Here is a 27,835-nt window from a genome sequence, read left to right as displayed (position 1 = left end):
GTCTTGAACTCTTGAGCTCAAGTGATCCTCCCACCTTGGCCTCCCAAGTGTGGAGATTACAGGTGTGAGCCACCGCGCCCAGCAGGAAAAGTTTTTTAAGGCATAAAAAGGTATACAGTGAAGAATTTCCCCTTATTGCCAGGCTACATTTAAAAAAAAAAAAACCCTCACTTCCTTAACTGTAGCTGTTATCCACTATTATTGAACATGAGCCCATTTCCTGGCAGGCTGTTTTGTGCACAGTCCTAAAGGGCCCACGACCTAGGCTTTGTGTGTTTTTGGGGGGCGTCTATAAATGTACTCCAGCCCTGGAAGGAGGACAAAGGCTTACTAGTTCCTCATAGGAGAATGAATAGCAACAGGGAAATTATTAAATGCTTAATTGGTAATGACATACAGTGTAACACTGTCAGCTTCATTAATTGTTAAATTAGGCAATGATTAACGTATCATTAGGTTTATAGTAGCCAAAGCAAAAGAACACAATTCTTTTCAAAAGTTTTATAGCAACAAGTTCATTCTGATGGTAGGATGTGAACAATTTCAGCATCATTGATGGGGTGGGGTCCCCGAGACCAGGACCTGCAGAAGAACCACAACGCCCGGTGCCCACTGAAAGGAACGCGTGCCCACGCCCAGCCTTACTTGCTGATGTACTCCCCGGTGAGGACCTTCCCACAGGACTTGCATTTAAAGCACCCCAAGTGCCACTGCTTATCCAGCGCCAGCAGCGCCTGCCCATTCTTGATATCTCTTCCGCAGCCGGCACAATCTGAAAAAGAGCAGCCGCCAGTGGTTACTACACATTTCCTTTGCTAAATCCAAGCAGGCAGCCCAATGTCAACCCCACTGTGTGCCCATCACACACTCAATCAATATTTACTCAAGCACCGTGTCAGGTCAGTTTCTTTCCCTGCACAAAATCTTTCTCGGTGAAGGCTCACAGGCTGCGTCCTCAGAAGGACACAGCACGGAAGCTTCATGAACCTCCGTGGATCTAAGGGGATGGGTGTCCTTCACCCACCTGCTTACTTGGGGTTTTTTTAATGCACCCTCTGAGCTACAGATCGCGCAGAGAATATTTAATTATAGCGTCTTGGCTGTGATTTTAAGAAAGCGCGCATAGGCATTTATTAATTGAGGGCACTGTGAACAACTCAGCACTTTATGCTGATGCCTCGCCTAACACTATATATGTGATTACTCCTGGAAGGCTGCTCGTAAATCTCATTTTTGTAACTGGGACCCTACTTCCTTATCAACCCAAACCAGCCTTTCAAAGATTTGTGATCATCAATTAAATGGCTCTTAATTCCTTAGCTCTCAGTTATCCTTGGCAGGCTCCTGGAAGGATAATAAAGGAGAAATTATTTCTTCATGGTAAACAGTGTGGGCCTGGAATGAGACATCCCAGCGCTGAACCCCAGCTAACTCCTCGTTGGCTAGCTATGTGATCAAGGCAAGTTACATCCTTTTGAAGCCTGGGTTTCTTCTTAGGGAAGTGGGAATGTTATCAGCACCTGGTCTCAGGCCTCTGAGGAGGATTCAGTGCATTTAATAGATTTAGCAGTAGATGGCGCATTGCAAGTGACTAGAAACATTTGTTGTTATTACAATTGCCATAATTAATCTGATTATCGACTGCTTCATTCTGTTAGGGAAGTTGGGTATTTAAAAGAATCCAGAAGACTGTAAATTGGTGCAATCTTTCTGGAAAGCAACTTCATCTACAGACATTCCAAATCAATGTATCTGGGAGAATGAAAGCAAGCACGTGTCAAGTTGGCCACGGTGTTCCCAGCTGATCAGACAGAACACACACAGAATAAAGCCATGTCCTGGCAAGGCCATTTAGTGGCCAGGTTTGGACCAAAAGTCCACTTGGTACACAAAGTGATGAAACAACCCCCTCTTCTGACCACATCGGTGACTGCCACTGCTTTTTCCTAATGACGCTTCTAGCCCAACTTTAATTCTCTGACCATCCAGAAAAACTTAAGAGACCCAATCACTGACCTGGTCCTGCTTCTTGACAACATTTAACCTAGAACTGCTTCTGCTCCTTTGAATCCTCTTTAAAATTACCTAGCACGTGGGCTGGGTGCGGTGGCACACACCTGTAATCCCAGAACTGGGAGGCCGAGGCGGACGGATCACCTGAGGTCATGAGTTCAAGACTAGCTTGACTAACGTGGTGAAACCCCGCCTCTACTAAATACAAAAAAATTAGCTGGGCATGGTGGCGCACGCCTGTAATCCCAGCTACTCGGGAGGCTGAGGCAGGAGAATTGCTTGAACCTGGGAGGCAGAGGTTGCAATGAGCTGAGATCATGCCATTGCACTCCAGCCTGGGCAACAAGAACGAAGCTCTGTCTCAATAAATAAATTAAATAAATAAAATTACCCAGCACAAGCACAAATGCTGTGAAAACTCCTCCAAACTGCATCCAGAGTGGACTCACAGTTCCTCTGGCTTGCCTCTTGCTGCAGCTAGTTTGACCCGCTTTTTTTTTTTTTTTTAAATGACAGGTGTATTTCTGGTGATCTTGGTCAGTGGGTGTTCACATAACCTTGAGATCCAGTAATTATTTTATGTCTAAGATTTTATTCTACAAATATATTTTGCAAAAGCACATATGTGCATGCACATGTTCCCTACAGCATTTCTCTAATAACAAAAACTGGAAATAGGCTATATGGACATCAGTGAAGGGCCAGTTAAATAAATTATAGTATAGTCGATAATGGAATACTATGTGCTGTTCAAAAGAATGAGGCAGATTTGTGCTCTGGCATGGAAAGATGTTCAAAATAGATCAAGTAAAAAAAGCAGGCCATAGAACAGTAAGCATAGCATAAGCTCATTCATAAAAAAGTAGTAAAGAAAATGGTGTGTGTGTCCTAGTCCCAGAATAGAACATTTCTGGGGGAAAACATTAAAAATTCTTAAGAAACTTCCCTCTCTGGAGGAGGACTTTACTGTTTAACTTCACATCCTCTGTGTTTGAATTTTTAAACCATGATAATGTAAAAAATTTGACTATTTATAAAATTTAAAAATATAAGTTCTGAATATTGCAAATTAGAATTTCTTAACATATAGCCCATTATCTAGTACACATATGAGTGTGTATTAGATGGTCATATGCATATGAGTGTGTATTAGATGGTCATATGCATATGAGTGTATATTAGGTGGTCATAAAAGATTAAGCATTTTTTTTAAAAGCTGGGGTTTATATGAATTCCAACATCTGACCAAAATTTTTATAAAAGGAATCTCACATCTGGTAGTTTACTATAAAGATAAAAATGGAAGGCCACGATATTTGTTTAAAAATATAATTTTTAAAGGTTAGGAGCACAGTATGGATATAAGAAAACTGATAGTTTTTTTTTTAAAAAAGACTATTTAGAGCAGGTGTAGGTTCACAGCAAAATTGAGCAGAAGGTACAGAGATTTCCGATACAACCCCAGTCCCTACCCGTGCACAGCCTCCCCCGTTAGCAACATCCCCCACCAGAGTGGAACCATTGTTATAACTGATGAACTGATATTGACACATCATGATAGCCCAGAGTCCACAGCTTACATTAGGGTTCAGTCTTGATGTTGGACATTGAGTTTGGACAAAGGTATAATGACATGTACCCGCTATTATAGTATCATACAGAGTAGTGTCACTACCCTAAAAACTCTCTGTACCCCACCTATTCATCCCTCCCTCCTCCTAACTCCTGGAAACCACTGATCTTTTCACTGTCTACATAGTTTTGCCTTTTCCAGGATGAAATGGACAATTTTTTAATCCAAGTCTAACTGAAATTTTTCTTTATTATTCTAATTACATAATTCCCACTAGGTGGCAGCAAAGATTTAAATAATAAGGAAGATGCTGTTTAATAGAATTTTTAAAGGAGAAAATCAACTTTCAGAGATAGCTTTTCATTTCTACAAATGACAATGGATGGGCTCAGGGAGGTTGACAAAGCTGTTTGCAGTCTCCCTGCTGCACCAAAAGTGAGGTCCAGGGAGATGGATGGTGTGGGGAAGGTAGGAGCAGCATGGGCACTGGTGTCAGGAAGACTTGGGCAAGTTACTCTCTCCGAACCGTCATTTCTTCATCTGTAAAATGCGGACAACAGCCATTGCCTAGGCTGCTATCAGAAAGAAAAGAGATTATGCACTGTAAAGCGTTTTGCACAATACAATGCTTGGTACATGTGAGCCACTCAATAGACTCCCTTTTTCCTCGGTTAGGAGCAGTTAGGTCTTGGGCTGTTTACAAGCACCTCAGTGCCCAGACATCCCAGAGCCATGAAAGAAGCAAAGACACAATTTGAAAATAAAGACCACTGTTAGGGGATAGAAAGTCTTGAGGGCTTGGCCTGCAGCCAATCAGAGGCTGGAGTTACACTCTATACAAATGAAGGACTGGCCCATGGCCAATCAGAGGCTGAAGTGGAAACTTGACCTGCAAACAATCAGAGACTGAAGTGAAAGACTGGCCCATGACCAATCAGAGGCTGAAGTTTTCCTTTTGATTTAATTCTAGGAAGTCAACTTCAGATTCGCCTTAGGCTCCCAGTCTCTAGACCCTATTTTCCTGCCTCACCACTATGATCATTCTGCACTGAGGGCTTTCTAGAATCAGGTACCATGTGAGGGCTTTGTAAACATGGTACCATTTAGTTTTCACAATCATTCTAGTCAAAGTGCCTTGCAGACTGGAAGCTCTCTGACTTCACAGGTGCTATCTATGCCATTGAGCTCCTCCATGCCCTGCACGGCGCCTCATGGGGACAGCCACTCTATATGTTTTACGGAAAAATATTCACTGAATGCTTAAAGCCAGCCAGCTGGTAAGTTTGGGCTGGAAATAAAGGCTAAGGTTAGGCCTCCTTCCTGCCAAACCCTACAATACACACCAAGCAAATCAACAAAGAGCACCTCCTAGATAAGGGAATACCAGCCCACGTCAGAATCCTGACCTGAAGTATTCTGGTGTAGTTCACAGAGCCTACCCACTCCTGCCTGGACAAAGCCATGGTCTTCACTCGAGCCTGACGTTGTACTGGAGAGAGTGGAAAAGATGCAGAGACAAAAGATTCATGCTGGATTGCTCACTCCTTCCACGCTCACTCCAACTAAGCTCTTTCATAAAGAACAAAATGTCCTACTCTGTATCTTCATGTTTTTCAGCTGTTGAGAAAATTGTTTCCACATCACTGAAGCAGCTGCCGATAAATATAGAAAGCTGGTGATTGGCACTGGAATTATCGCCAACGTCAGAAGTAGGTGAATATGCAGTGGCATCGAGGAAATAAAACCCATGAGCAACTCGCCAGTGTCCTACCCAGGAAAAATAATGACCTAATGTGGAAAAAAAAAAAAGAGAGAGAAAAAGCCTGACCTTAAACACTTGACCCTGAGCCCTTCACCCTCGGCATCAAAAGCCAGAAAAAAGCAGGGATTTGGCTACTCACGTCCAGGTTAAATTAACATCCATCTACATAGCCGCTTCCAAATTGATACCATTTTGTTCAAAGGCAATTAATATCCTTGACAATAGGGATCTTGCCTGTCACTCTTAATATATTTATTTGTTTATTTATGTATTTGAGCATAGGGCTATGGACACCTGGGCTGCAAAGGTAAGTTGAAGAAGGGGACATGTTGCTTTCAGGAAAAAAGAGAAGAGATCATGCACTGTAAAGCGTTTTGCACAATACAATGCTTGGTACATGTGAGCCACTCAATAGACTCCCTTTTTCCTTGGTTAGGAGCAGAGTTAGGTCTTGGGCTCTTTACAAGCACCTTAGTGCTCAGACATCCCAGAGCTATGAAAGAAGCAGACACAACTTGAAAATAAAGACCACTGTTAGGGGATAGAAAGTTAAGAGAGAAGTCATCTCCTGGGCAGCAATTAAGCTTCTCTCAGCCTAGGCACCTAATGTTCTCCTTGAGAACTATTTCTGCCTGCCTGGAGTTTCCCATTTGAGATGAATAAGGGCCCCAAAGATGTCTTACTCTGTGAATATGCCTCTCTGGAAAAGAAGGCTGAGGACACGGGGCTAGCTTTAAAACAAGAGAACCATGTGCTAGCTAAATTCCCAGCCACCACTACCGTCCCAGGCCTGCATGCTTCGAATGTGCAGAGTCATTTATAAAGGTAGTAATTGCCATTCAGAGCAACTACCTAGCCAGGATCAAAGCTTCCAGAATACAGAATGGGACTTTTCCTAGTGTCTTGGAATTTTTGGCTAAAACCTCCGAGCTGAGAACGATGGGGAGAAGTATCCCATCTTCCAAAGAAGGGTGCTAGGAATATCCTTGCAGGACTTATCAAAAGATGGTAGACTCTACCTGATGACTATCAACCCTATGGCCTACCCAACTCTGAAATCAGACATTGGAAAACAGAGAGCTGAGAGTCAGCAGGGAGCTCTTCACACAGCAGGAGAGTGGTGTTCCCCTCTGCTCTGCTGCAAGGGTTACAGGATCCTGCTAGAAGGAGGAACAGCCTCCCACTCTGCCTAGATGTTTACTGAGTGGGGAAACTCAGGCCCTATCGCTGCTGTGCCAGTCAAGAGAAGCTTTTGATGTATCCTGGAGCTTGGAAGCATTCATGGACAAAAAGTCTGGAGCCTACTGAATTGGGAAGGCAGGAAGCTGGCTGGAGCCACCCTTGATTGCAGGTGAATGAGAAGACAGAAGTGATGTGGTGTGAACTTCCACTGTTCAGCTCACTGGAGGTGCATGAATGTACCATGGATGGTACCCACATTACTGGGGGTGCATGAGTATCACATGGATGGTACCCACACCCAAGCATCTTGATGAATCCAACTGAGAAAGGTGCCTGCTGAGTAGGGGGACTTCATTAGTAACAAGCTATGAGGAGACCATGAGGAAGTAGGGGCTGATTCTGGGAAATGGAGAAGGGTGGGTTGCAAGAGGTTAATCAGAAATTTTGGTCAAATAACTCAAAATGTATCCCCCATCCCCACTAAAAATCTCCAGCCAGTGTTAGCAGAAAGAAGCACAATAACACCAGTTATTTAACACCTTGTCCCCTCAACTTCTAATTCCCCACCCCCTGTCCAAAACCCCAAAGGAACCCCAAAGAACAGAAAGGAGATAAGAAAGACCAGACTAATTGCAGGTCTCCAATTTGGGTTGGGCCTGACCTAGGAAAGGGTGAAGCTCTGAAATGGATGTGGGAAGAGAATTTTTAATAGGACTGGACTTTGAAGAGCTGAAAGTGACAAGAAAGCTATGTAATCTAAGATATCATCAGACTGGGCACAGTGGCTCACACCTTAAATCTTAACACTTTGAGAAGCCAAGGCAAGAAGATCATCGCTTGAGGCTGGGAGTTCAAGACCAGCCTAGGCAACATAGTGAGACCCCCATCTCTACAGAAAATAAAATAGCCACTGCAAGTCCTAGCTACTTTGGAGGCTGAGGTGGGAGGATTGCTTGAGCACAGGAACTCAAGGCTGCAGTGAGCTATAATCACGCCATTGCACTCCAGCCTGGGTGACAGAATGACAGAGTGAGAACCTGTCTCTAAAAGATATAATTAAGGTGGAAAAGGGAGCTCTGATAGAGGATAAGAAAAGTAGCAATAGGGAAAAAAAAAGTCTTCATTGTTTTGTCCCCTGTGTGTCTTGGCCTTTTCTAGACACTAATTGGGCAACTCACAGCAGTTAAGGATTATGGGGCTGAAAAGCACTGGAGTCAAATTCCAGCTCTGACACTGAACAGAGGGACCCTGGGCAAACTAGGCAACCACTGGGCTTCAGTTTTTTCATCTGTAAAATGAGTAGGTTAGCAATACCTGCTTCCCCAGGCTGGGTAATATGTGTAATTACCGAGCCGAATTTCAGTCACATACGTGTAAACACTCGGTGTCTCTACTGTCCTGATACCTGCGATAATCTAACATAACTTACATTCCCTCTTCCCTTCAAAACATTTTAAATGGCCCACTGTCAGCTTCTGGGGAAGGCATTTTAGATTCTCATTAGTTTCATAATCATCATAAGAAAATTAACATGTGTTCTGAAGTTTGCATGTCTGTTATCTCAGTTTACCCTAGGGTTCCCACTAACCTGGGAGAATAGAGATTATCTGCGTTTTACAGACCACAGAATATCTGAGAGCCAGAGGGACTTTATAGACCATCTGATGCAAATGCTTCATTTTACACACAGGAAACTAAGGCCTGGAGTGGGCCCCGGCTTTGCCTGCCCAATTAACCACAGAGGACAAATCTTCTTTTCTCAAATGCCCTTGAACCCAGGCTTTGATGCTTACAGGACTGCTCTGACTTTAAACCTCCGATCGTGGGTTTGTTTCTCTGGTTCCTGCCTCCTTCATTGTAAATGGGCAAAAACAGACACTACAGAACAAGAGCATGAGGTGTTCCTTCAAAGGTAAAGACTATGCAGAGAACTATTGTGAACTGAATGTAAATCATTACATTAAAAAACTAGGGAGAAACTTTATGCATCTAATCAATGCTTGCTGAGACACTGAGATAACTGAGACTTATAAAACATCCAGAAGGATTTTAAGACAGTTCAGAGCATGCCCTTTACTATAAACATTTTTAAATAAAGCATTTAAAAAATCAATTGTCAGAATTGAAACTGTTGCCCAGATATGTTCAAGAAAATTCAAGCTTTCCTTGGAATCCTTTTTTACAACAGATCTTAAAAAAAAAGAAAAAAAGAAAAAAAAACCGTATTTGTCATAAACAAAAGTATGAAATAAGTTCATGGCTACACACATGGATGAAAAATAAATAGAAACAAAATCATTTCAGATTAGGTTGTTATTAATAGAAAATGGAATAAGACTTTGGAGACCTTATAAAATATCCTTTTAATAGACTGTTAACTATAGTACTTTATCCCTGGCCAGGACTCAAGCTAAGGCGCTCCAAGAAAAAAAAAACAAATTTAAGTTCTAGGGTTTGGGTAAGTTGAGGTCCTGAATTTAATGTCATCTATCTTGTCATTCAATTGTTCCTACAGAATATGGATTTCCCAATCTTGTGTAATAAAATGGCGGAGGTGGAATGTGGGAGAATACTCATTCTATCCAAAAGAGAAAGAAGGGGCACAAGAGAAGGGTGACCCGAATGTGGATCAGATTCTGCTAACACGCTGCCTTCAACACAAGCCTTCAACATGTTAGCTCAGCCCCTGACATGTGGATTCCACCACGGGAATCACTGTTTAGAGACACGTGGTGACTGCTCACTTTATACAGGACAGATAGTTCCAGTCAGCAAGAGTTTCCATCCCTCCATAAGTGTGTCAGTTGCCACCTGTTCTCATGCTTGAACTGACCACATGCAACTGTGTTACTAGCCTGGCCTTCCTAGGACCATGAGTTTGCAACACATGGATTAAAAAACCCAGACTTTCCCTATGTTATTTTTGTATAAGAGTTGGGCAACAGTTTCAACATCTTTAAGACAGAAATGATTTAGGCACTTGAAAACCTCTCCTTGACCAAAAAGTCCCCATCATTAATAGTGATAAGAATGTTGGTCTAGCAAGTGGTTATTGTTGAATGTTGACCTTCATCTTCATCCAGGCTGTTCAATGTTGCCAGGTCCCAAATCAGACACCTAGGAGTTGACAAATATTGACTGGCCACAGTCCATGTTTTTTATTTAAAGCAAGTCACTCAAATGAGTCCACAATCTTCTTTTTTAGCATGTCATGGCAAACACCATGGGTATGAGGTCAACATAAGAAAGAATAGAGTACAAAACAGAATGTGAAACCACAAAGTTGTTAGGCTAAGCACTTTTCAAGGATTATTTTTAAAAAGTACTTTTTAGCTTCTGAAATTCTATGCTGCCATTAGCCAGAAAAGCAATACAAGGTCAGAAGACACATACTGGGTGGGGGAGTCAAAACATTCATGTGGGGGCAAAGTCTTCCCACTCTGGGGAAAACGGGGTCTCAATACTATACATATTTTACATCTCACATTTACGAAAAATGCCTCGATGATTTTGAAAGGCTTATGTGGAGCCTGAGAATGTAACCTTGAACTAGACCTTGCATAGTCACCCATGTCCCTGTAGGTCAGTTGCTCACTTTGCTGTCTTAATGGCCATGCTGGACACACTGAAAGCCAGGGCAAGCCTCTGAAGTGCTATTTTAAGTAAAGGTTCTTGTTGTCTTTGGAAAACAATTACTGCACAACAAACAAGTTTTAGCAACAGAGTGGCCTATAACAGCAACAGAGGGTCAGCCTTCATCAGGAAAGCAGAAGGCAGGCAGGGCAGCAGCCATTTTCTGAGTCCTCTACAACCTGGATTTTGGCAGTAAATCCAATCTTTCCTCTGTTTTAAGTATATATCATATATACTTAGAGTTTTAGTTACTTTGGTCGTAATTTTCATACATAGAGGCCATGGCACATTTTGAATTTCTAATTCTTATTTCTAAACCAGTGCCACAGAATTCTGTTAGGAGTGTTATAGACTTGAAACTGACCCAATAGTTCCATGGAGAGGTTTTTTTTGTTGTTTTTTTTTTTTTTTTTTTTTGGATAAACATAGAAGTTGGCCCTTCTGGTCTTAAAGCCTGATAGTTAGGATAGTTCTTAGCAAACTCCCCTTACAATGTAACAAGGCCCAAAAATAATTGTTTTATCTGAGTTCCTTTCTCAGAAAAGGACCCTTATGACTCTCAAAAAAAAAAAAAAATCAAAGAACTGAAACTCACTAGATCACCCATCCAGACAATGAGATGCCAGACTCCTCATTCATCATGATTGCTTCCTTACCCCCTCCTTAGTTCCTGTTTCATTACACATTGTTACATTTCTTCTGTACTACATAAATCTCTAATTTTGGACAGTCAGGGAGAGAGATTTGAGACTGATCTCCCATCCCCTTGGCTGAAGCACCCAATTAAAGCCTTCTTCTTGCAATAATTGTTGTCTCAGTCATTGACTTTCTGTGCAGCGAGCAGCAGGACCTAGACCAAATCTCTGGTGTTTCAGTAACCACTTCTCAAGGTCAAGAACCCTTCTCCTTTAGCTAGTACTGTGCTCCCCGCCCCCCCATATCCACGACCAGGATGTGCACAGGAAACTAAAAGGAGTCAGGTTGTTTTCCTTTCCTCTGGATTAACCGATTAACAATTTATTACGCAGGAATCCCATGGCAAATGCTTCTATGTATGATGGTGAGCACGAAAGAAATAGAAGATAGTCTATTGTGGGCTTAATACCAACTCAGACCCCATTCCCAGAAGTATTAGAATTGAGAATCCGAGAACTTCTGCTAATGACGTTTGGAGGAAGGCTTTAAACGGTCCCCACACCTGCCACTGCAACCAGGGCTGGACTCAATGGCTGATCTGATGAGCCCATGAGGGCTGAATTTCTCGGGGCCTGCTTGGAGCAGGGTGAAGGATGCGGGTGCCTTCTAGACAGCAAGTACTCCAGCTACTTGAGAGTATTCATTTATCAAGCAGAACATGTACTTTGAAAGGCTGTTGAAAACAAACTAGGAGCTGAGAAATTTAGCATCTGCTTAAAGACAGGGTCTATTGCCTTGGATAAGAATCTCTTAAACTGCCTCTCTTCCATTTCTCTGAACAATAAATAGAAATAGTAATAAACCTGTATTTCCTGGGAATGTAACAGAGATTCTTTTACGGGAAATAAAAGTACTAGCATAAAACATTAAGACTGTTTTGTCACCTGCTCCAATTTTTAAGGTTTCAGGTCCTGTCAGGGAGAACTAGTGTGTGTGTGTATGTGTGTGTGTGTGTGTGTGTATACATGTATGTTTTCAGAACTATAATTAAAAGGAGGGGCTACATGCATAGAATGAACCATCACCCTAATAAGTATATTCTTAACTTCAAAATGACCAGGTAACAATTTCAAAAGCCCAGCTGATGGAGAACAGGTCTGGAGCATCGTTGCTTTCCAGTCCCTCCTCCATTGGCCCCATGTGGTTGCTCACATCATTCTGAGGATGTAAACATCATAGGGACCGACCTGAAATCAAAAGTCGAGTTCTCTTTTGCCTGAAAATGCCATTTGCATAGCAAGAGGAAAATGGGAAGCTATCAAAACAAAGCCAAGTGCCACCCAATCACGGGATGCTCTCAGAAAAGGTGATGGTCACATGGGGCAACTTTGAAGATTCTGATTTCCAGTTGGGTGTGGTGGCACATGCCTATAATCCCAGCTACTCAGGAGGCTGAGGTGGGAGGATTACTTGAGCCCAGGAGTTTGAGACCAGCTTGGACAACATAGCAAAAACTCGTCTCTAAAAAAAAAAAAAAAAAAGAAAGAAAGAAAAAAGAAAAAGATACTGACTTCCAACCTTCATGGGTGAAAAGTTCTGGCCATGGCTATAGTGGACAGGATGTGCTCACCCTGGGGTCTCCCTCAGGGTGGGGCAAGTGACCACCTACCTAGCACATGTCTCTACCAGTGCTTCTCTGTGGGCTTGGAGCTGTTCTCTCTTCTGCTTACAAAATATAATCCAGACATGCCTTGCAAACATTGTGTGATCCCTGAGCCACAAGGGACTTTGTATCTTTTTGCAGGAAGACAGAAGTAACACAGCTGAAGCTTGAAGGCTGTGTTCTCAGCACTGTTGATACTCTTTTTTCTGGAGAGTTTGGAAAACCTGAGGTAAATTTCTACCAGCAGGCTAAGCAATGGCCATATGGTCCTCTGCTCAAATTATGGCCAGCAATAGAGCAGAAGAAAAGCGGTAGAAAAAGGGAAGGATCTAAGAGTGGGAGAGAAAGCAAACAAGAAAGGAAGAAAGGCACCCAGATGAACTCTGCTACCTGCCGTCACCTAAGGCCATTCAATGGTGCCCATGCCATAGCCTGCCATGCCATAAACTTTAGTGGGCACCAGCCCAGTAATTTCTGGGAGAGCTTAAGACAATTGGCCACCACTGCTTTCAAGATTTGGGATCATTCTTAGCAAACTCCCCTTAAAATGTACCAAGACCCAAAAGGATTAAAAACAAGTACTCAGACAAATATTCATACGTGAATGTTCATCGCAGAACTATTCATAATAGCCAAAGATGGAAATGACCTAAATGCCCATTAACAGATGAATGGATAAACAAAATGTGATACAGCCATACAATGTAACATTATTCAGCCATAAAGAAATGAAGTACAGTCATGCACCACATAATGATGTTTGGGTCAGTGACAGACTGCATACATGACAGTGGTCCCATAAGATTGCAACGGAGCTGAAAAATTCCTATCGCCTAGTGACACTGTAGCCTCTGTAACATGAAGCACAATACATTACCTTTCCTATGTATAGATATGTTTAGACACACAAACACTTATTGTGTTATAACTGCCTACAGTATTCAGTATAGTCCACATGCTATACAGGTTTGTAGCCTAGGAGTAACAGGCTATGCCATATAGCCTCGGTGTGTAGTAAGCTATACCATCTAGGTTTGTGTAAGTATACCCTATGAGGTTCACACAATGACAACATCACCTAATGATGCATTTGTCAGCACGTATGCCTGTTGTTGAGCAACACAACTGCACAGAAAAATGGTACGAACTGGATCAACCTTAAAAATCATGATACTAAACAAAGAAGCCAGATACAAAAGGCTAATAGTGTATAAATCCATTCATATAAAATATCCAGAATAGGTAAATCCATAGAGACAGAAAGCACATTGGTAGTTTCTAGGGACTGGGAAAAAGTGGGGGAAGGGTAGTAACTGCCTAATGGGTACAGGAATTTTCTTTTGGGGTGATGAAAATGTTTTGGAACTAGATAGAGGTGACAGTTGTACAAAAGCACATTTGTAGTGAATGCACCAAAGGCCACGGAAACGTTCACTTTAAAATGGTCAATTTTATGCTATGCGAATTTCACCTCAATTTAAAAAAAATTGTTTCCAGAAAATTTGCTCTTGAGCTGATTTCCCTAATGTAGGTGTAAACTTTAACCTGGTGAAGAGGTTTATGATAAATCTTTAACTGGCTATATTCACCTAGCATACCTGGGCTCTGGCCCAAGAGGAAATTATACTTGAGTTCTACGTCAGCTTCTCAGATTCATACTCATTAGCAAACCTCAGCTCATTTACTCTATTCCAAAGATAGGAAGAAGAAAAGGAGGGGCAGAATGTCACTTTTAGTACTTTCATCACATGACCTGTCACTTAATACACACATGGCTGAAGGTCACAGCAAGGGCAGGCATCAGCAAGACTTTGAAATGAGCCTTTTATTTTAAAAAATGAACATTATTTTATTTTTAATATACTTTGCTTTTAAATAGGTAAAAACATAGGGTGAAAAATACAGTAAAAATCATTTCCCTTCTCTCCCTGTCTCCCAGCCACCCAGTTCTCTCTCTCCCTTCCTAGAGGCAACTACTAATAGCAATTGCTCAAATATCCTTCCAGGAACAATCTGTATAAATATACAAGTATAGATATACAAACCAGTGCTTCTAAACAGCTAAATTTTTACTGTTACTTAAAAATTAAAATTAAACTGGGAAATGACTGCTGTTCCAACTACTGAAATTCCAGTTCTACTGATAAGTTTTTAGATGTGGGCTTTATCACATAAGACATATAACTGCTGAAACAAAAACAGCAAATAACAAAATGCCACTAGCTTTCCACCTACTGAAAGCACTTTTAAATTAATCCCTGAGTTGCACCCATTCCCTATAAAGCAGGAATTTTTCTTCCATTCTTGAAACTTAGATAATCCAGGCTCAGGATGAGGGAAAAGATGGATCGCTCTGGGATCTTGATGTCTGGGTCATAATTGTTACAGATTTCAGTAGGAAAAGTCTGAATATTATTGTTTCTCTTTGCACTATACCTTGTCTCTGCAATGAACCTTTGGCTACTGTGTAAGATTCCAAAGCCTCTCGACACCTCTCTCAATATCCAGTAGAACAACATTGAAATTGCCACACCAGGTCACCCCTCCTCCAGGTCAGGGGCTGGCTCCCTGTATGTTCAGAGAAGTGTAGCTGCTCTTCACTGTTATAGTCAAAGTTTAGGAGATCCATCCCGACACCTCTACCTTTCCTTAAAAACATGCTTTGGCTGGGCACAGTGGCTCACACCTGTAATCCCAGCACTTTGGGAGGCCCAGGCAGGTGGATCAAAAGGTCAGGAGATCGAGACCATCTGGGCTAACACGGTGAAACTCCGTCTCTACCAAAAATACAAAAAATTAGCCGGGCATGGTGGCAGGTGCCTGTAGTCCCAGCTACTCGGGAGGCTGAGGCAGGAGAATGGTGTGAACCCAGGAGGTGGAGCTTGCAGTGAGCCAGGATCACGCCACTGCACTCCAGCCTGGGCGACAGAGCGAGACAGCACCATCTCAAAAAAAAAAAAAAATGTTTTGATTCTGTTAACAAATTTATCAGAAGCAATAACTGCTTCCCCTGTTAAGTAAGGGAAAACACTTGTGAGTAAGATGAGAAAATGACAGAGAGTTTAAACATGCTAGTACACCTTACTTCACATGCATGCAAACTGCATCTTCATTCAAACAGCAATCAGACCACACCATTCAGACCTGGGAATTGAGATTTACTCCCTCAAAGGCTCTCCTGGGGTGGTATCAATTCACTCACTAAATGAACATGTGTGTGCTTGCTAGGCGCACAGTGCTATTCATAAAAGCCAAAAAACCCCAAACAAACAAAAAAAACAGTCCTTGCCATTCAGTAGCTGACGGTCTGGTAAGAGAGAGAAACATACCAGGAGGTAACAGGGCTATATGGTAATATGTTCTAATGGAAATCAAAGCACAGCTTTGCCAGGACACACGTGAGCTCACCCCATTGCCAAGCAACCCAAGTAAATTTAAGGTTTTCAGCCTTTTGTGTGACACTCAGATGAATAAATGATTTTGGAAAAGAAGACATGCAAACAAAATACTATGGGAAGAAGTTATGTAAAACCGTGTACATGTCTGTAGCACTTAGAGAGATATTCAGAAGAATGTTCACCAAAATGTTAACAGAGGTCACCTCTTAGTGATGGGATTTCGGGTGATCTTTATCTCTTTTGTAGGTTTCTGTAATCTGCGTGTTGTTTTTCAACGAATACTTAAAACAAGAAGACTGTAATTAGCCCTGTCTAGAGAGAGAGAAAGCTTTGATTCAATTTCCGGAACTTTTATCTAGGACTTTAAGTGCTAGGCCTTATATAAGAAAGACAGACAACAGAGTTGTCTGTCCATGAGTTTTCATTTTCTTGGTAGCGGAGGTGGGCACACATGTAAACAATTAAAATGCAATTGGTTATGTGCCAATGGCGGTTTCTTAGTTGTGAAAAATGTATTATAATAGTAATATAATATGTTAAGTATATAATAAAGAATTTAGACCAGGACTGGTGGCTAATGCCTGTAATCCCAGCACTTTGGGAGGCCGAGGTGGGTCGATCATTTGAGGTCAGAAATTTGAGACTAGCCTGGCCAACATAGTGAAACCCTGTCTCTACAAAAAATACACACACACAAAAAAATTAGCCAGTCGTGGTGACATATGCCTGTAGTCCTGGCTACTTGGGAGGCTGATGTGGGAGAATCACTTGAACCTGGCAGGCGGAAGTTGCAGTGAGCCAAGATTGCAGCACTGCACTCCAGCCTGGGCGACAAATAGAGGCTCTGCCTCAAAAAAAAAAAAAATCTAGCTGGTGCCTAGAACAATGCCTGGAACACAGTAGGTGCTCAATGAGATGTTTGTTGAATCAGTGAATGGCATCCTAGATCTTTATAAACATGAGATTTTCATTTACCTTCCCCATCTTTTCCCACAGCCATTATCGGTAACTACAATCAATGGTCCCCCCAACCTTGATCCCTGATCCAAAATCAGTGATTTTGCATATCACTCTCTCTACCTGAGTCTTTCTAGAACATCGTTTTCATCTGGTCATCCTCTAGGTTAAAACGATCTTCAGGAACTCCGTGTGGCCAAACTTCTCCAGGCGTCCCTGGACCCGGCCTCGTTGCTCTGTCTTCCAATTTCACTTCTCAAGACACACAATAACAAAGCCTTTGTTCTGGGTGGGTTTCCTCCTGCATGGGTTTGTTTGTTTGTTTGTTGTTTGTTTGTTTTTTGAGACGAAGTCTTGCTCTGTCGCCCAGGCTGGAGTGCAGTGGCATGATCTTGGCTCACTGCAACCTCCGCCTCCCGGGTTCAAGCGATTCTTCTCCCTTAGCCTCCCAAGTAGCTGGGACTACCAGGCATGCAAGCACACCCAGCTAATGTTTGTGTATATATATATATATATATATTTTTTTTTTTTTTTTAGTAGAGATGGGGTTTCACCATATTGGCCAGGCTGGTCTCAAACTCCTGACCTCATGATCCACCCACCTCGGCCTCCCAAAGTACTGGGATTACAGGCATGAGCCACTGCGCCCAGCCTCCTACGTGGGTTTTACAGGTCCCCTCTCCCCATTTAGACTGCCCTTCCATGAAGTATCTCACTTAGTCATCATAACAACTCTTTGAAGCAGAGATTTTCCAATTTATAGATGAGGGTGCTGAGTTTCTGAGATATCAAATGACTTGCCCAGCCCTACATGACTAGGAAGAGGTAGGACCAGGATTGCAACCCAGGCACTCCGAAATGCAGAGCCCACACTGTCAACCATTATGCTGTGCTCTTTTCTTTTTTTCTTTCTGTTCTAGTCCTGAGTATCCCTAGGCTCAAGTTCCAGGCTCACAACTTCCTTAAAGAATAATGGCCACACATATGTGCTTCCTATATGTCATCAATCTTCTAAGCACCCCATTTTTATTAATCTTCACAACAACCCTATGAGAAAGGAACTACTATTGTTTCCCATTGTATAGGCAAAGAAACAGAGACATAGAAAGATTGATTTCTCAAGGCCACTTATCCTTTAAGTGCTAGAGCTGGAATTAGAACCAGCCAAGAACTTGGCCAGAACCCCTACTCTTCAGCAGTTCCCTGCCAGGCCTCCTCTGCCATTGCATCCTATAGCGACAATGTGTCTAAAGAAGGAGAGGCAGATCTGTTTTTGGAGATGCTGTCATAAAAACTCATCACTATGAGTCAAACTCCAACAATCCATGTGCTACATGTGTGGATGCATTCCTGCCTTTGTCAGTTTTTATACTGGTAGAAAATATCAAATGAGCAGAGAAAGGCAGATGTCATGACCAGCAGAGTGACAAAAGCAGAGTCACAAAATGTGGGAACCGTCCTCCAAGAAAATTCAGAAATCAATGCCTGAATGGTAAGTTACTGTTTTATAAGTACACAGCACTTTATTTACTCATGTAATCCTACAATGTAGGGATCTATGACCATCCCATTTCACAGATGAGAAAGTGGAGGATGGGGAAGTAAAGAGGTTGCCAGTAAGTGGAAGAGCCAGGACCTGACCCTAGGCACTCAGAAGCCAGGGCAGATCTTCCCTACGCTACCTTGGCAGACAGTTCTCACTCAACCTGACAATGATTTTTTTTTCAGAGAGAACATAAAGATAAAGTTATCTTGCATGTATTAAAGGCTACTGGACTAAATAGAAAAGTGAAATAATTGGAAATGTCTACCTCCCCTTTGGAAACATGCACATGATGCTTTATCTGAATTTTTTTTTTTTTTTTTTTGAGACGGAGTCTCGATCTGTCGCCCAGTCTGGAGTGCAGTGGCATGATCTCGGCTCACTGCAAGCTCCGCCTCCTGGGTTCATGCCATCCTCCTGCCTCAGCCTCCTGAGTAGCTGGGACTACAGGCACCCGCCACCATGCCTGGCTAACTTTTTTGTATTTTTAGTAGAGACGGGGTTTCACCGTGTTAGCCAGGATGGTCTTGATCTCCTGACCTCGTGATCTGCTCGCCTCGGCCTCCCAAAGTGCTGGGATTACAGGCGTGAGTCACCACGCCCGGTCGAAATGATTTCAATTCAGTCAGACTACAGCATTTGTCTTGATACCTGTAGGAGTTCCAATTGCAGTTAGAATAATGATGCTGCACACAGAGGCGGGAAAAAAGAAAGATGAGCCTGCATGTGTTTGTGTGGGTGTTATCTTGTCAATCCCTGCAAACCCACACGCCATCAGACACTAGTCAGACACCATTTGACATGGAAAGGGTGACTATAGACAGCAGCCCACTCCTGCTCAGATGTCTGAAATACATAGCAGCCCTGTAGGAAACGACAACCCAAACCCGATTCCCTACACTCTCAGTTGCCACACACAGACTTTCTCTCACATCACTCCTTGTGAGATTCCATGGGAATCCAGCCCCTCTCTCCGCTATTGGTAAATACATGAAGAAGGGAGTGGAATGAAGCTTTCAAAGATTGTACTTAACCTTCTGGTAAAGCATGTCTTCTGGGCATAATACTTTTAAAAAAATATGAGTCAGCTAATAAAACAATCTAGTTAATGTTCATCAAAACCCTGTGTGCTAACTTTCACTACTATCTTGCTTCCATGTAATGTTTATTGCTTATTGGATTCAAATTGCATTAGACTGGATGCAGCAACAGTTTTAAATAACTTCAAGGCAATAATCTTTCATTGAAGTTGTTTGTGTCTATGAATAACTTCCTAATGATTTTGGTCGGGCATGGTGGCTCACGCCTATAATCCCAGCACTTTGGGAGGCTGAGGTGGGCAGATCACTTGAGGTTGGGAGTTAGAGACCAGCCTGGCCAACATGGTGAAACAACATCTCTAGTAAAAATATAAAAATTAGCCAGGTATGGTAGTACATGCCTGTAATCCTAGCTACTCAGCAGGCTGAGACAGGAGAATCGCTTGAACCTGGGAGGCAGAGGTTGCAATGAGCCAGGATCATATCACTGTACTCCAGCCTCGGCGACAGAGTGAGACTCTTGTCTCAAAAACAAAAACTGTCTGTGGTTTCCATTCACCAAAACCTGATATAACAGGGAGGCTGCTGTGACATGTAGAAAGTGCACAGCTCTTGGAGTCAGGGCACCTGGATAATCTGCAGACGAATGTGCCACTGCTCCAAGGCTCAGCACTCACATCTTTGAAAATCAGAGAGTGATACTTACATCATCAAAGAAATATCAGGGACAGGAACATGGCATCGGGAGCCAGATCACCTGCGTTTAGATCCCAGCTCTGATATTGTCTATGGAACCTTGGGCAAATTATTTAACCTCTATGGACCTTTGTTTCTTCTTCTCTGAAAAGGGGATAGTATTAGTGCCAAGCTATAGGATTGTTATGAGGATTAAATGAGTTAATAATGTAAGCCAGTTACACAGTACCTGATATATCATAAGTACTATGTGAGTGCTTGATGAGGGAAATAAACCAGATATCAAGGTTAGAAGAGTTACCGCAAGGTGGAGGAAGCACTGAACAGAGCACTCCAGTGGGAGCTCTTCCTAAAGCAGAACAATACAGACATGGCAGCTGCTGAGCAGCTGAAAGAAAAAGGCTGCAACTTTCCTCAATAAGGTCAGAGACTCTTTCATATAAACGTCCACTCCATCCACTTCGCTTGTATTTCTCTACCTATCTGCTGTCTTCTCCTCCTATTTAGAGATGATGGGAAACCAGTCAAGAATGTTAAATAAAACTGTGGTTCAGAAGAGCAAACTCATTTCTGAACAGAATATTTCAAAGGAAAAAGAGGACCTTGGCCTTGGCTTTCTGGTAGATTTCACCGACTCTGTGAACATTATCAAGGGAGAGATTCATATTTTAAAAAGGCTACTTTCTACTTCCACTTAGGAAGCTTTACTAAGTTTAAAAAGGGAAAAGAGCTAAGACATGCGGGGCTTAATACCTAGGTGATGGGTTGACAGGTGCAGCAAACCACCATGGCACACGTTTACCCGTGTAACAAACCTGCACGTCCCGCACATGTACCCTGGAATTTTAAAAAAACATTAAAAAAAATTAAAAAGTCATAAAAGAGGAACTAAAGTCACACAGGCTAGTTTTAAAGTATAGGGCAATTCTTGAAGAGTCACAAATAGCAAACAAGTGTTTTCTAATTATGCTCCAATGAATTTCTGAAACTTACCAGAAATTCCCATTGCTCTAATATTTGTGTGCCTGTCTAGTCTGGGTAATTTGCAAGTGTGTATCCATATAAAAGAGCTTTCTTTTTTATAGACACCCACACACACCCCATAAATGCTATTTGAGTACTTATTTAAATAGACAAGTACTTGTTAAAAATAAAGATGTCCTGACCAAAGCAGTTGCATAGAAATGGGATTTCATCCATTGGAAGCAAAGGAGAAAATACGACTTGGTCCAACAATTTGCACATAAGCAATGATGGTTAAATCTAATATTAAACATGCAATGGCTTTGAGTGAGATTATATTTTTGTGTTTTTAATTTTCATTTACATGTGCATAACATGTATGCCATATAAAAACAAAATATAGATAAAGAAATTTAATAAAAATTAGAATCGACATTTTGATAGAACTGTGACTAGGAAACATGTTCCCAAATTGCATGGCCAGAGAGGGTTGGAAGCCTTAAAAGATATCATGCTTCTATTTCTTAAACCAAACAATGAAGAGTATTAGATTTAAAAAAGAGAGAAAGAGCAAGCAAAAAACCAGGAGCCAAAAGACGTGCATCTGACCCCATCATATTAGATAGCTTATGTGACCTTAAGTATGCCCTTGGGCCTCAATTTCCCCACCTATCAAAAAACTTAGTTGGACTAAAGGACTTCACAATGAGGACACAGCCATTCCTCATGATGGGCCTTGTGGACATGTTCTCTGCTACAGCTATCACCATATTCTGGAACTCATAAAAATCATAAAAGCCTCTTTTTCTTTTTCTTTGAGATGGAGTTTCGCTCTTGTTGCCCAGGCTGGAGTGCAGTGGCATGATCTTGGCTCACTGCAACCTCTGCCTTCCAGTTTCAAGGGATTCTCCTGCCTTAGCCTCCCGAGTAGCTGGGATTACAGGTGCCTGCCACCACGCTCGGCTAATTTTTGTATTTTTAGTAGAGGTGGGATTTCAACATGTTGGACAGGCTAGTCTTGAACTCCTGACCTCGTGATCCACCCGTCTCAGCCTCTCAAAGTGCTGGGATTACAGGGCCTCTTTTTCTTAACTAGACAAGAATTCCTTCAAAGTTTTTGGTAATGTACTTTCAAAGCAAGCCCTCCCAAATAATGGGGTGACAATTCCCACTGGAGGTTACCTTCCCAGTGACCAGAGGCTAACTGTATCTCTTGTGTTTGGGGCAGGGTAGCAAGAATGGTGAAGGACTTGAAACCCTACTAGGGGTCTAGGATGGTGCCTTGCTTTGTAGCTGTTATCCTATCCAAGCTGCTGTTATTTGTCGGCAGGTCACATAAATTCACATGCAAAGGATCCAGTCATGTGTGCTGAATAACGTGTGCTAATATGTGTATTTTCTTCTTTCCTCCCAATGGTCAAAAATCCAATTTCTATGCAAATGCTTTGGTCAGAACATTCTTCTTTTTAACAAGTATAACACTTCTCTTTAATAGGAAGATTTGGAATCACTATTATAAGTTGCACTGAATTTCTCTGGTGCAGAAGTGGTTTATCTCATTCTTACGTATTAAGACTCACTTAAGGGCTTAAAGAGGTTTATTCCAAATCTCCCAAGGACTGGCAAAAGCCACAGAAACCAAGGCAAACCTCTAGTTCACTTCCTAATGTCCCAGGAAAGAGATGGGAGTAGAGCTTCCTTGCTTGGTGCCCACAGTTCATAATGCATCAACTTAAAATGTGTGTTAACTGACCTACTCAATGTTATTTTCCAGAAGAAATGGTGCAATTGGCCACTATTTTTATTTGGGGGTAAGTAGGTTCTCTATGGATTCTGACAGGTCAGACAAGACCTTGTAAATAATGACAAGTCCCCGGATATATGTGCAGCTTTTTCCCACACTTTCTTCAAACCTCTCCTTAGGTGTCACATTTGAGAGAAGTCTTCTCAGCCCCATATAAATGCAGCTCTTTTGTTCTGCTTTAATTTTATTCCTACTTTAATTTTTTTCACATATTAGATATTTTTGTGTATGCAAATGGTAGTTCTATTTTTCTGGTTTTTTTTTTTTTTTTGGAGATGGTCTAGCTTTGTCACACAGGCTGGAGTGTAGTGGTGCAATCTCAGCTCACTGTAATCTCAACCTTCGCCTCCCAGGCTCAAGCCATCCTCCCACCTCAGCCTCCCAAGTAGCTGGGACTACAGATGTGCACTATAATACCCAGCTACTTTTTGCATTTTTTGTAGAGACGGGATTTTGTCATGTTGCCCAGGCTGTTTTTAAATGAGGCTCAAGCAATCCTCCCGCCTCAGCCTCCCAAAGTACTGGGATTACAGGCATAAGCCACCACACCTGGCCTATTTTTAATTTCTTTAGGAACCTCCATGCTGTTTCCCATAATGCCTACATTAATAATCTACATTCCCACCAACAGTGTTCAAGGGCTCCCTTTTCTCCACACCTAGGCTGATGCTCATCATATCATGTCTTTTTTATAATAGCTATCTTAACAGGTATGAGTTGGTATCTTACGGTTGTTTTGATTTGCATTTCCCTGATGACTTATAACATTGAGCACCTTTTCATGTACCTGTTGGCCATTTTAATGTCATCTTTGGAGAAATATCTATTCAAGTAGATAGATGACTCTCATTTCCAGCTAACAGGGTTTCTCAAAAAGGAAGGCACCTGCCTGAGCTACCTCTGGACTACATAGGTATTCATGTCAGCGGGTCGCCGGGGCACTTACTGCTGGAGAAGGTGGTTTCTTTCGGACTGGACGACATCGGCTGTGCACAGAGTTGACAAAGGCAGTCTCTCCCATTGAATGTGACTCGGTCTCCGGGTGGAAATGGGCGCCTGGAGGCAGAAAGACATCGCCCTCAAGGTTATTGCGGCAATTTCATTCCTTTTCCTTATTCCTTCTGCTTGTTGCCCTCCGGTGCCCATTTATTTCTTGGAGAAGCAGCAGCCAACGTGTCTGAAATGCAGTCATAACCAAGCCAGCCAGCTGGAGACAGTCCAAACAAATAAATGTGCCTCATTTTGAGAAGAAAGGGGAATGTACTGGTTATAAGGGCAACCAGGTAGTAAAATGGAATGATTTACCTACATTCATTAGTGAAGGGATATTCCAGCAAGTGATCTAGCAGGGCACACAGAACAGTAAGTTTCCAAACGGAAAGTCCTTCATGAAAAAATATTTTAAATACCATGAATTCCCAGTGAAGCTTAAGGCCCCGCCCCAGGAGACCTGGCTACAGGTCAAGCAGCAAGCAGTAGGCCTTTCAGTTCCCTGGGACCGTGCCTAGACCTCTGTGATGATTATGCAGAATTAGACTTTGTGCAGGACACCTACGTGGGTGAACGGAATATGTTTCATGGTGCTGGAGACCCAGTCCCTTATAAACTGGGAGAAATGGGACAGGCTGTAAATATCTGTTTAAGAATTCATATTAGCTTCTTTTCAGAAAGACAATTTCTCTTCATAGTAGATATTCATCAATAGCAGCACATTTTGCAAAAATATTGCCTTCTGCATGTAGATGATCAGTTTCTTCTCCCAGGTCACCAGGCAGGCAGCCTTTTAAACAAGTCATTAATGAACAGACATATGACAGTTTCCATGCCCACTCACTTGCCCTTGGCCTATGCGCCAATAATCTTCATCAACGCGATTTTTCAAATGTGTGATGCTGTCAGTTAGGAAATGTGAAACTCACAAGCTGAACATCACCACAAATCTGAGTCAGAAGCAATTACTTAAGAGCAAGTACCAGCTTTTTGATATTCGTTTTTACTTCCACAGCTGCTACATTCCCTTTAAGTTGTCCCTCAGTAGCCTAACAATTGGCAATTAACTGTAATAAACAACATATAGGTACATTTGGACTTAACCCCACAAATGTGGCTGGCTCCAGTCATCACAGAGAGTTTTAAATTCTTACACCCTTACATTTTAGAAGTCCCGAGGAGAGGTGGTGTCCTCTCCACTTGTGGTGCCGTGTCACTTTCTGCAGTACAGTGAAGGCTCAGAGAGGTGAAGTGACGTGCCTGGATTGACCAGCTAGGGAGATCAAGTCACAGGCAGGTGCAGATGGCATCCACCAACTTAGAACTTGTTTTATTTTTAAGAATCAAAAATCACCCTCTGCTGGATGCCAGTAGCCCTACTGCTTCACACTCATTAGCTAAACCTGAACAAGTCTTAAATCTCTTCCGTAAGGAGGGAGTCAGGAAGTTAAGGATCCACTCGACACAACACGCACAGATTCTTTTGCCTCTGACCAGGCCAGGAGCGGACTTGGACACAGCGTTTAAAGAGGCACTCGTGCTCCGTGGCTGACCCTGCACTTGCAGGACCCTGAGAATAAGTGCCCTTTACCTGTTGCATGCCCAGAGGCACCTCGCTTACCCCACCCAAGCCCAAGCCTTCCATCCCATCCAAGCTTATTTTTTTAGACCCGAGTCCCACGCGGATCCTCTAGGGGACAAGCCAGAGTCCAGTTCTCAACTTGGGCTGGGCCTTCTGAAGGGTGGGTTTTGTTGTTTTGTAAATGGCCCTTTTCAGGAATTTCCTCCCTCCCTATATCCTCTGCCCATACTGGATAACTTCCTTCTTTTATTTGCATGCATCTTTATAATAGAAAGAGACCTGGATTTAGAGTTAGAAAACCTGAGTTCTAACGTTAACTTGGGAATGTCCCTTAAACCGTGAGCCTCAAAGTTACTCATAAATAGAGATATTAACTCCTGGTTCCCTTCAAAGAATTGCTAAGAGGGTGAAATTAACTTCTGTATGAACACACACACATAACTTCTCAGCTAAAAAGGAGGCCTCCAATTCAGGCAGAATTATTGTCAATCGGCAGCAGTAGAGGCAGTAGTAGTAAGTGCTCCTTTGCTGGCTCAAATGTCCAGGGACGGGGCCATAGTTAATAAATCTTTGTTTATCATTATACCAACTTCAAAGCAATGACCTCTCAGGGTCAGGATCAGAAGGGCTCTTAGAGTTTACTGGGAACAGTGCCTTCCAACCCGGCTGAGTGACAACATACATGAGAACCCTCCAGAAACTACTAAATTACCATGCAGGTTTTGGGAGGAAAATAGGCTAGAAATTGATCTTTGTAGAGAGACTCCCATCTCTAGTCCACTCCCACCCATCCAGGAGATTCCAGTGATCAGCGAGGCTTGAAAAATGACTTGCATCTAGTTCACAGTCTTCTCATTTGAAGACAATTTCAGTTGTCTTGAAAAAGCTAAATCACAGAGGTCTCAATTCAACCTGGGAAGTAAGACTAGGACTTGGGGCTCCATGCCAGCCCAGGACTCTTAACCAGGCTGTGTGCCACAGCCTGAAAAGGGAAAAATCAGGGCAGAACTTTGCTTTTGATTAAATACAGAAAAATATTCAGTTCATTCATCTAGAATTATTAAATTATGATTTTAAAAAAATGAAATGGAGAAATGAGCTAATACATAGCTATAAAGTTATTTAAATAATTTTATTATGAATATTTTGTGTCTTATGATTTATCAGTATTATCTTGTTAATTATACAATAATATCTTGTAATTATAATTAATTAATTATACAATAATATCTTGTAATTATCAGTAATATCTTGTTAATTAATTATACAATATTGAATCTTCCCTTCTAGCTTACATCTCTCTGGCTTAGAAACATAAAATGCTGAAAAACAGACAACACATCTCCTCTGAATTGGGGTTTTTAGAAAGGCATAGCAAATAGATCACCACTTGAAAAGGCACTGAATTGCAAAATTGCCAAATCAGAATTGATCAATAAAGCAGCTGACCCTTGGTGGTGAGTCTCCTAGTTATAGGAATCAAACCTATCTTAAGTTTTATAACATGCAGACCTCAAAACACAAAAACCACAAAAAGCCCCACATTTTCCCACTCACACTTCACGTAGTTTTCTTCTGTTCTCTGACTGATCATTGTATTTTATTATTTATTATTATTTTTTTTGAGATGGAGTCTCACTCCGTCACCCAGACTGGAGCGCAGTGGCACAATCTCGGCTCACTGCAACCTCCGCCTCCCGGGTTCAAACCATTCTCCTGCCTCAGCCTCCCAAGCAGCTGAGATTACAGGCACCTGCCACCTCGCCTAGCTAATTTTTTTTATTTTTAGTAGAGACAGCGTTTCACCATGTTGGCCAGTCTGGTCTCAAACTCTTGACCTCAGGTGATCCACCTGCCTTGGCCTCCCAAAGTGCTGGGATTATAAGGGTGAGCCACCATGCCCAGCCTGACCATTTTAATCAAGCTGGTTTGCACAGTTAAGATACAACCTTGGTAGATGACAGATATATAGAGAGCAGGGATTAGCAAATATTTCCCCCCAAAGATGAGATTGTAAATTTTTTAAGACTTTGTGGACAATATGGTCTCTGTCGCAACGACTCAACTCTGTTGTTGCAGCGCGGAAGCAGCTATAGGCCACACACAAGTGGGAGTGGCTGCGTTCCAACAGAACTTTATCCACAAAAACCAGTATCGGGCCTAATTCAGCCCATGAGACACAGTTTGCCACCCCCTATTACAGATGAAAGAGACCATTTTAAACACACACACATGCCTAGGAATTTATACTTCCAAATAAGCTTTACCCTTCTAAGCAGTTATGCCATTTCCCCCAATGTTTTTATTGCTCCAAAATGTTTTGAGACCCAGAGCTGCTTTCAGAATTAGTTTCAATCTACTAAAAATCAGTCATATTACTTTGTAGAGGACATCACGCAT

General features: G+C 42.2%; 1 protein-coding gene across 10 annotated transcripts in view; it reads right to left on the bottom strand.

Moving 5' to 3' along the window:
* ABLIM1 (actin binding LIM protein 1) overlaps positions 1 to 27,835 on the bottom strand; it is a 339,056-nt gene that overhangs the window by 116,347 nt on the left and 194,874 nt on the right. For all 10 annotated transcript variants that reach the window (XM_058435986.1, XM_032177146.2, XM_032177153.2 and 7 more), the window contains 2 exons: positions 23,810 to 23,919; positions 646 to 772 (listed from right to left, as the gene is read on the bottom strand). In XM_058435986.1, the coding sequence (XP_058291969.1) occupies positions 646 to 772; positions 23,810 to 23,919 (237 nt within the window). The remainder of the gene's footprint in view (positions 1 to 645; positions 773 to 23,809; positions 23,920 to 27,835) is intronic.

The sequence above is a fragment of the Hylobates moloch genome, unplaced genomic scaffold (genome assembly GCF_009828535.3).
Source record: "Hylobates moloch isolate HMO894 unplaced genomic scaffold, HMol_V3 SCAFFOLD_3, whole genome shotgun sequence".
Lineage (NCBI taxonomy): Eukaryota > Metazoa > Chordata > Mammalia > Primates > Hylobatidae > Hylobates > Hylobates moloch.
The sequence above is the reverse complement of the archived record's forward strand: the minus strand, read 5'-3'. Positions and strand labels throughout refer to the sequence as shown.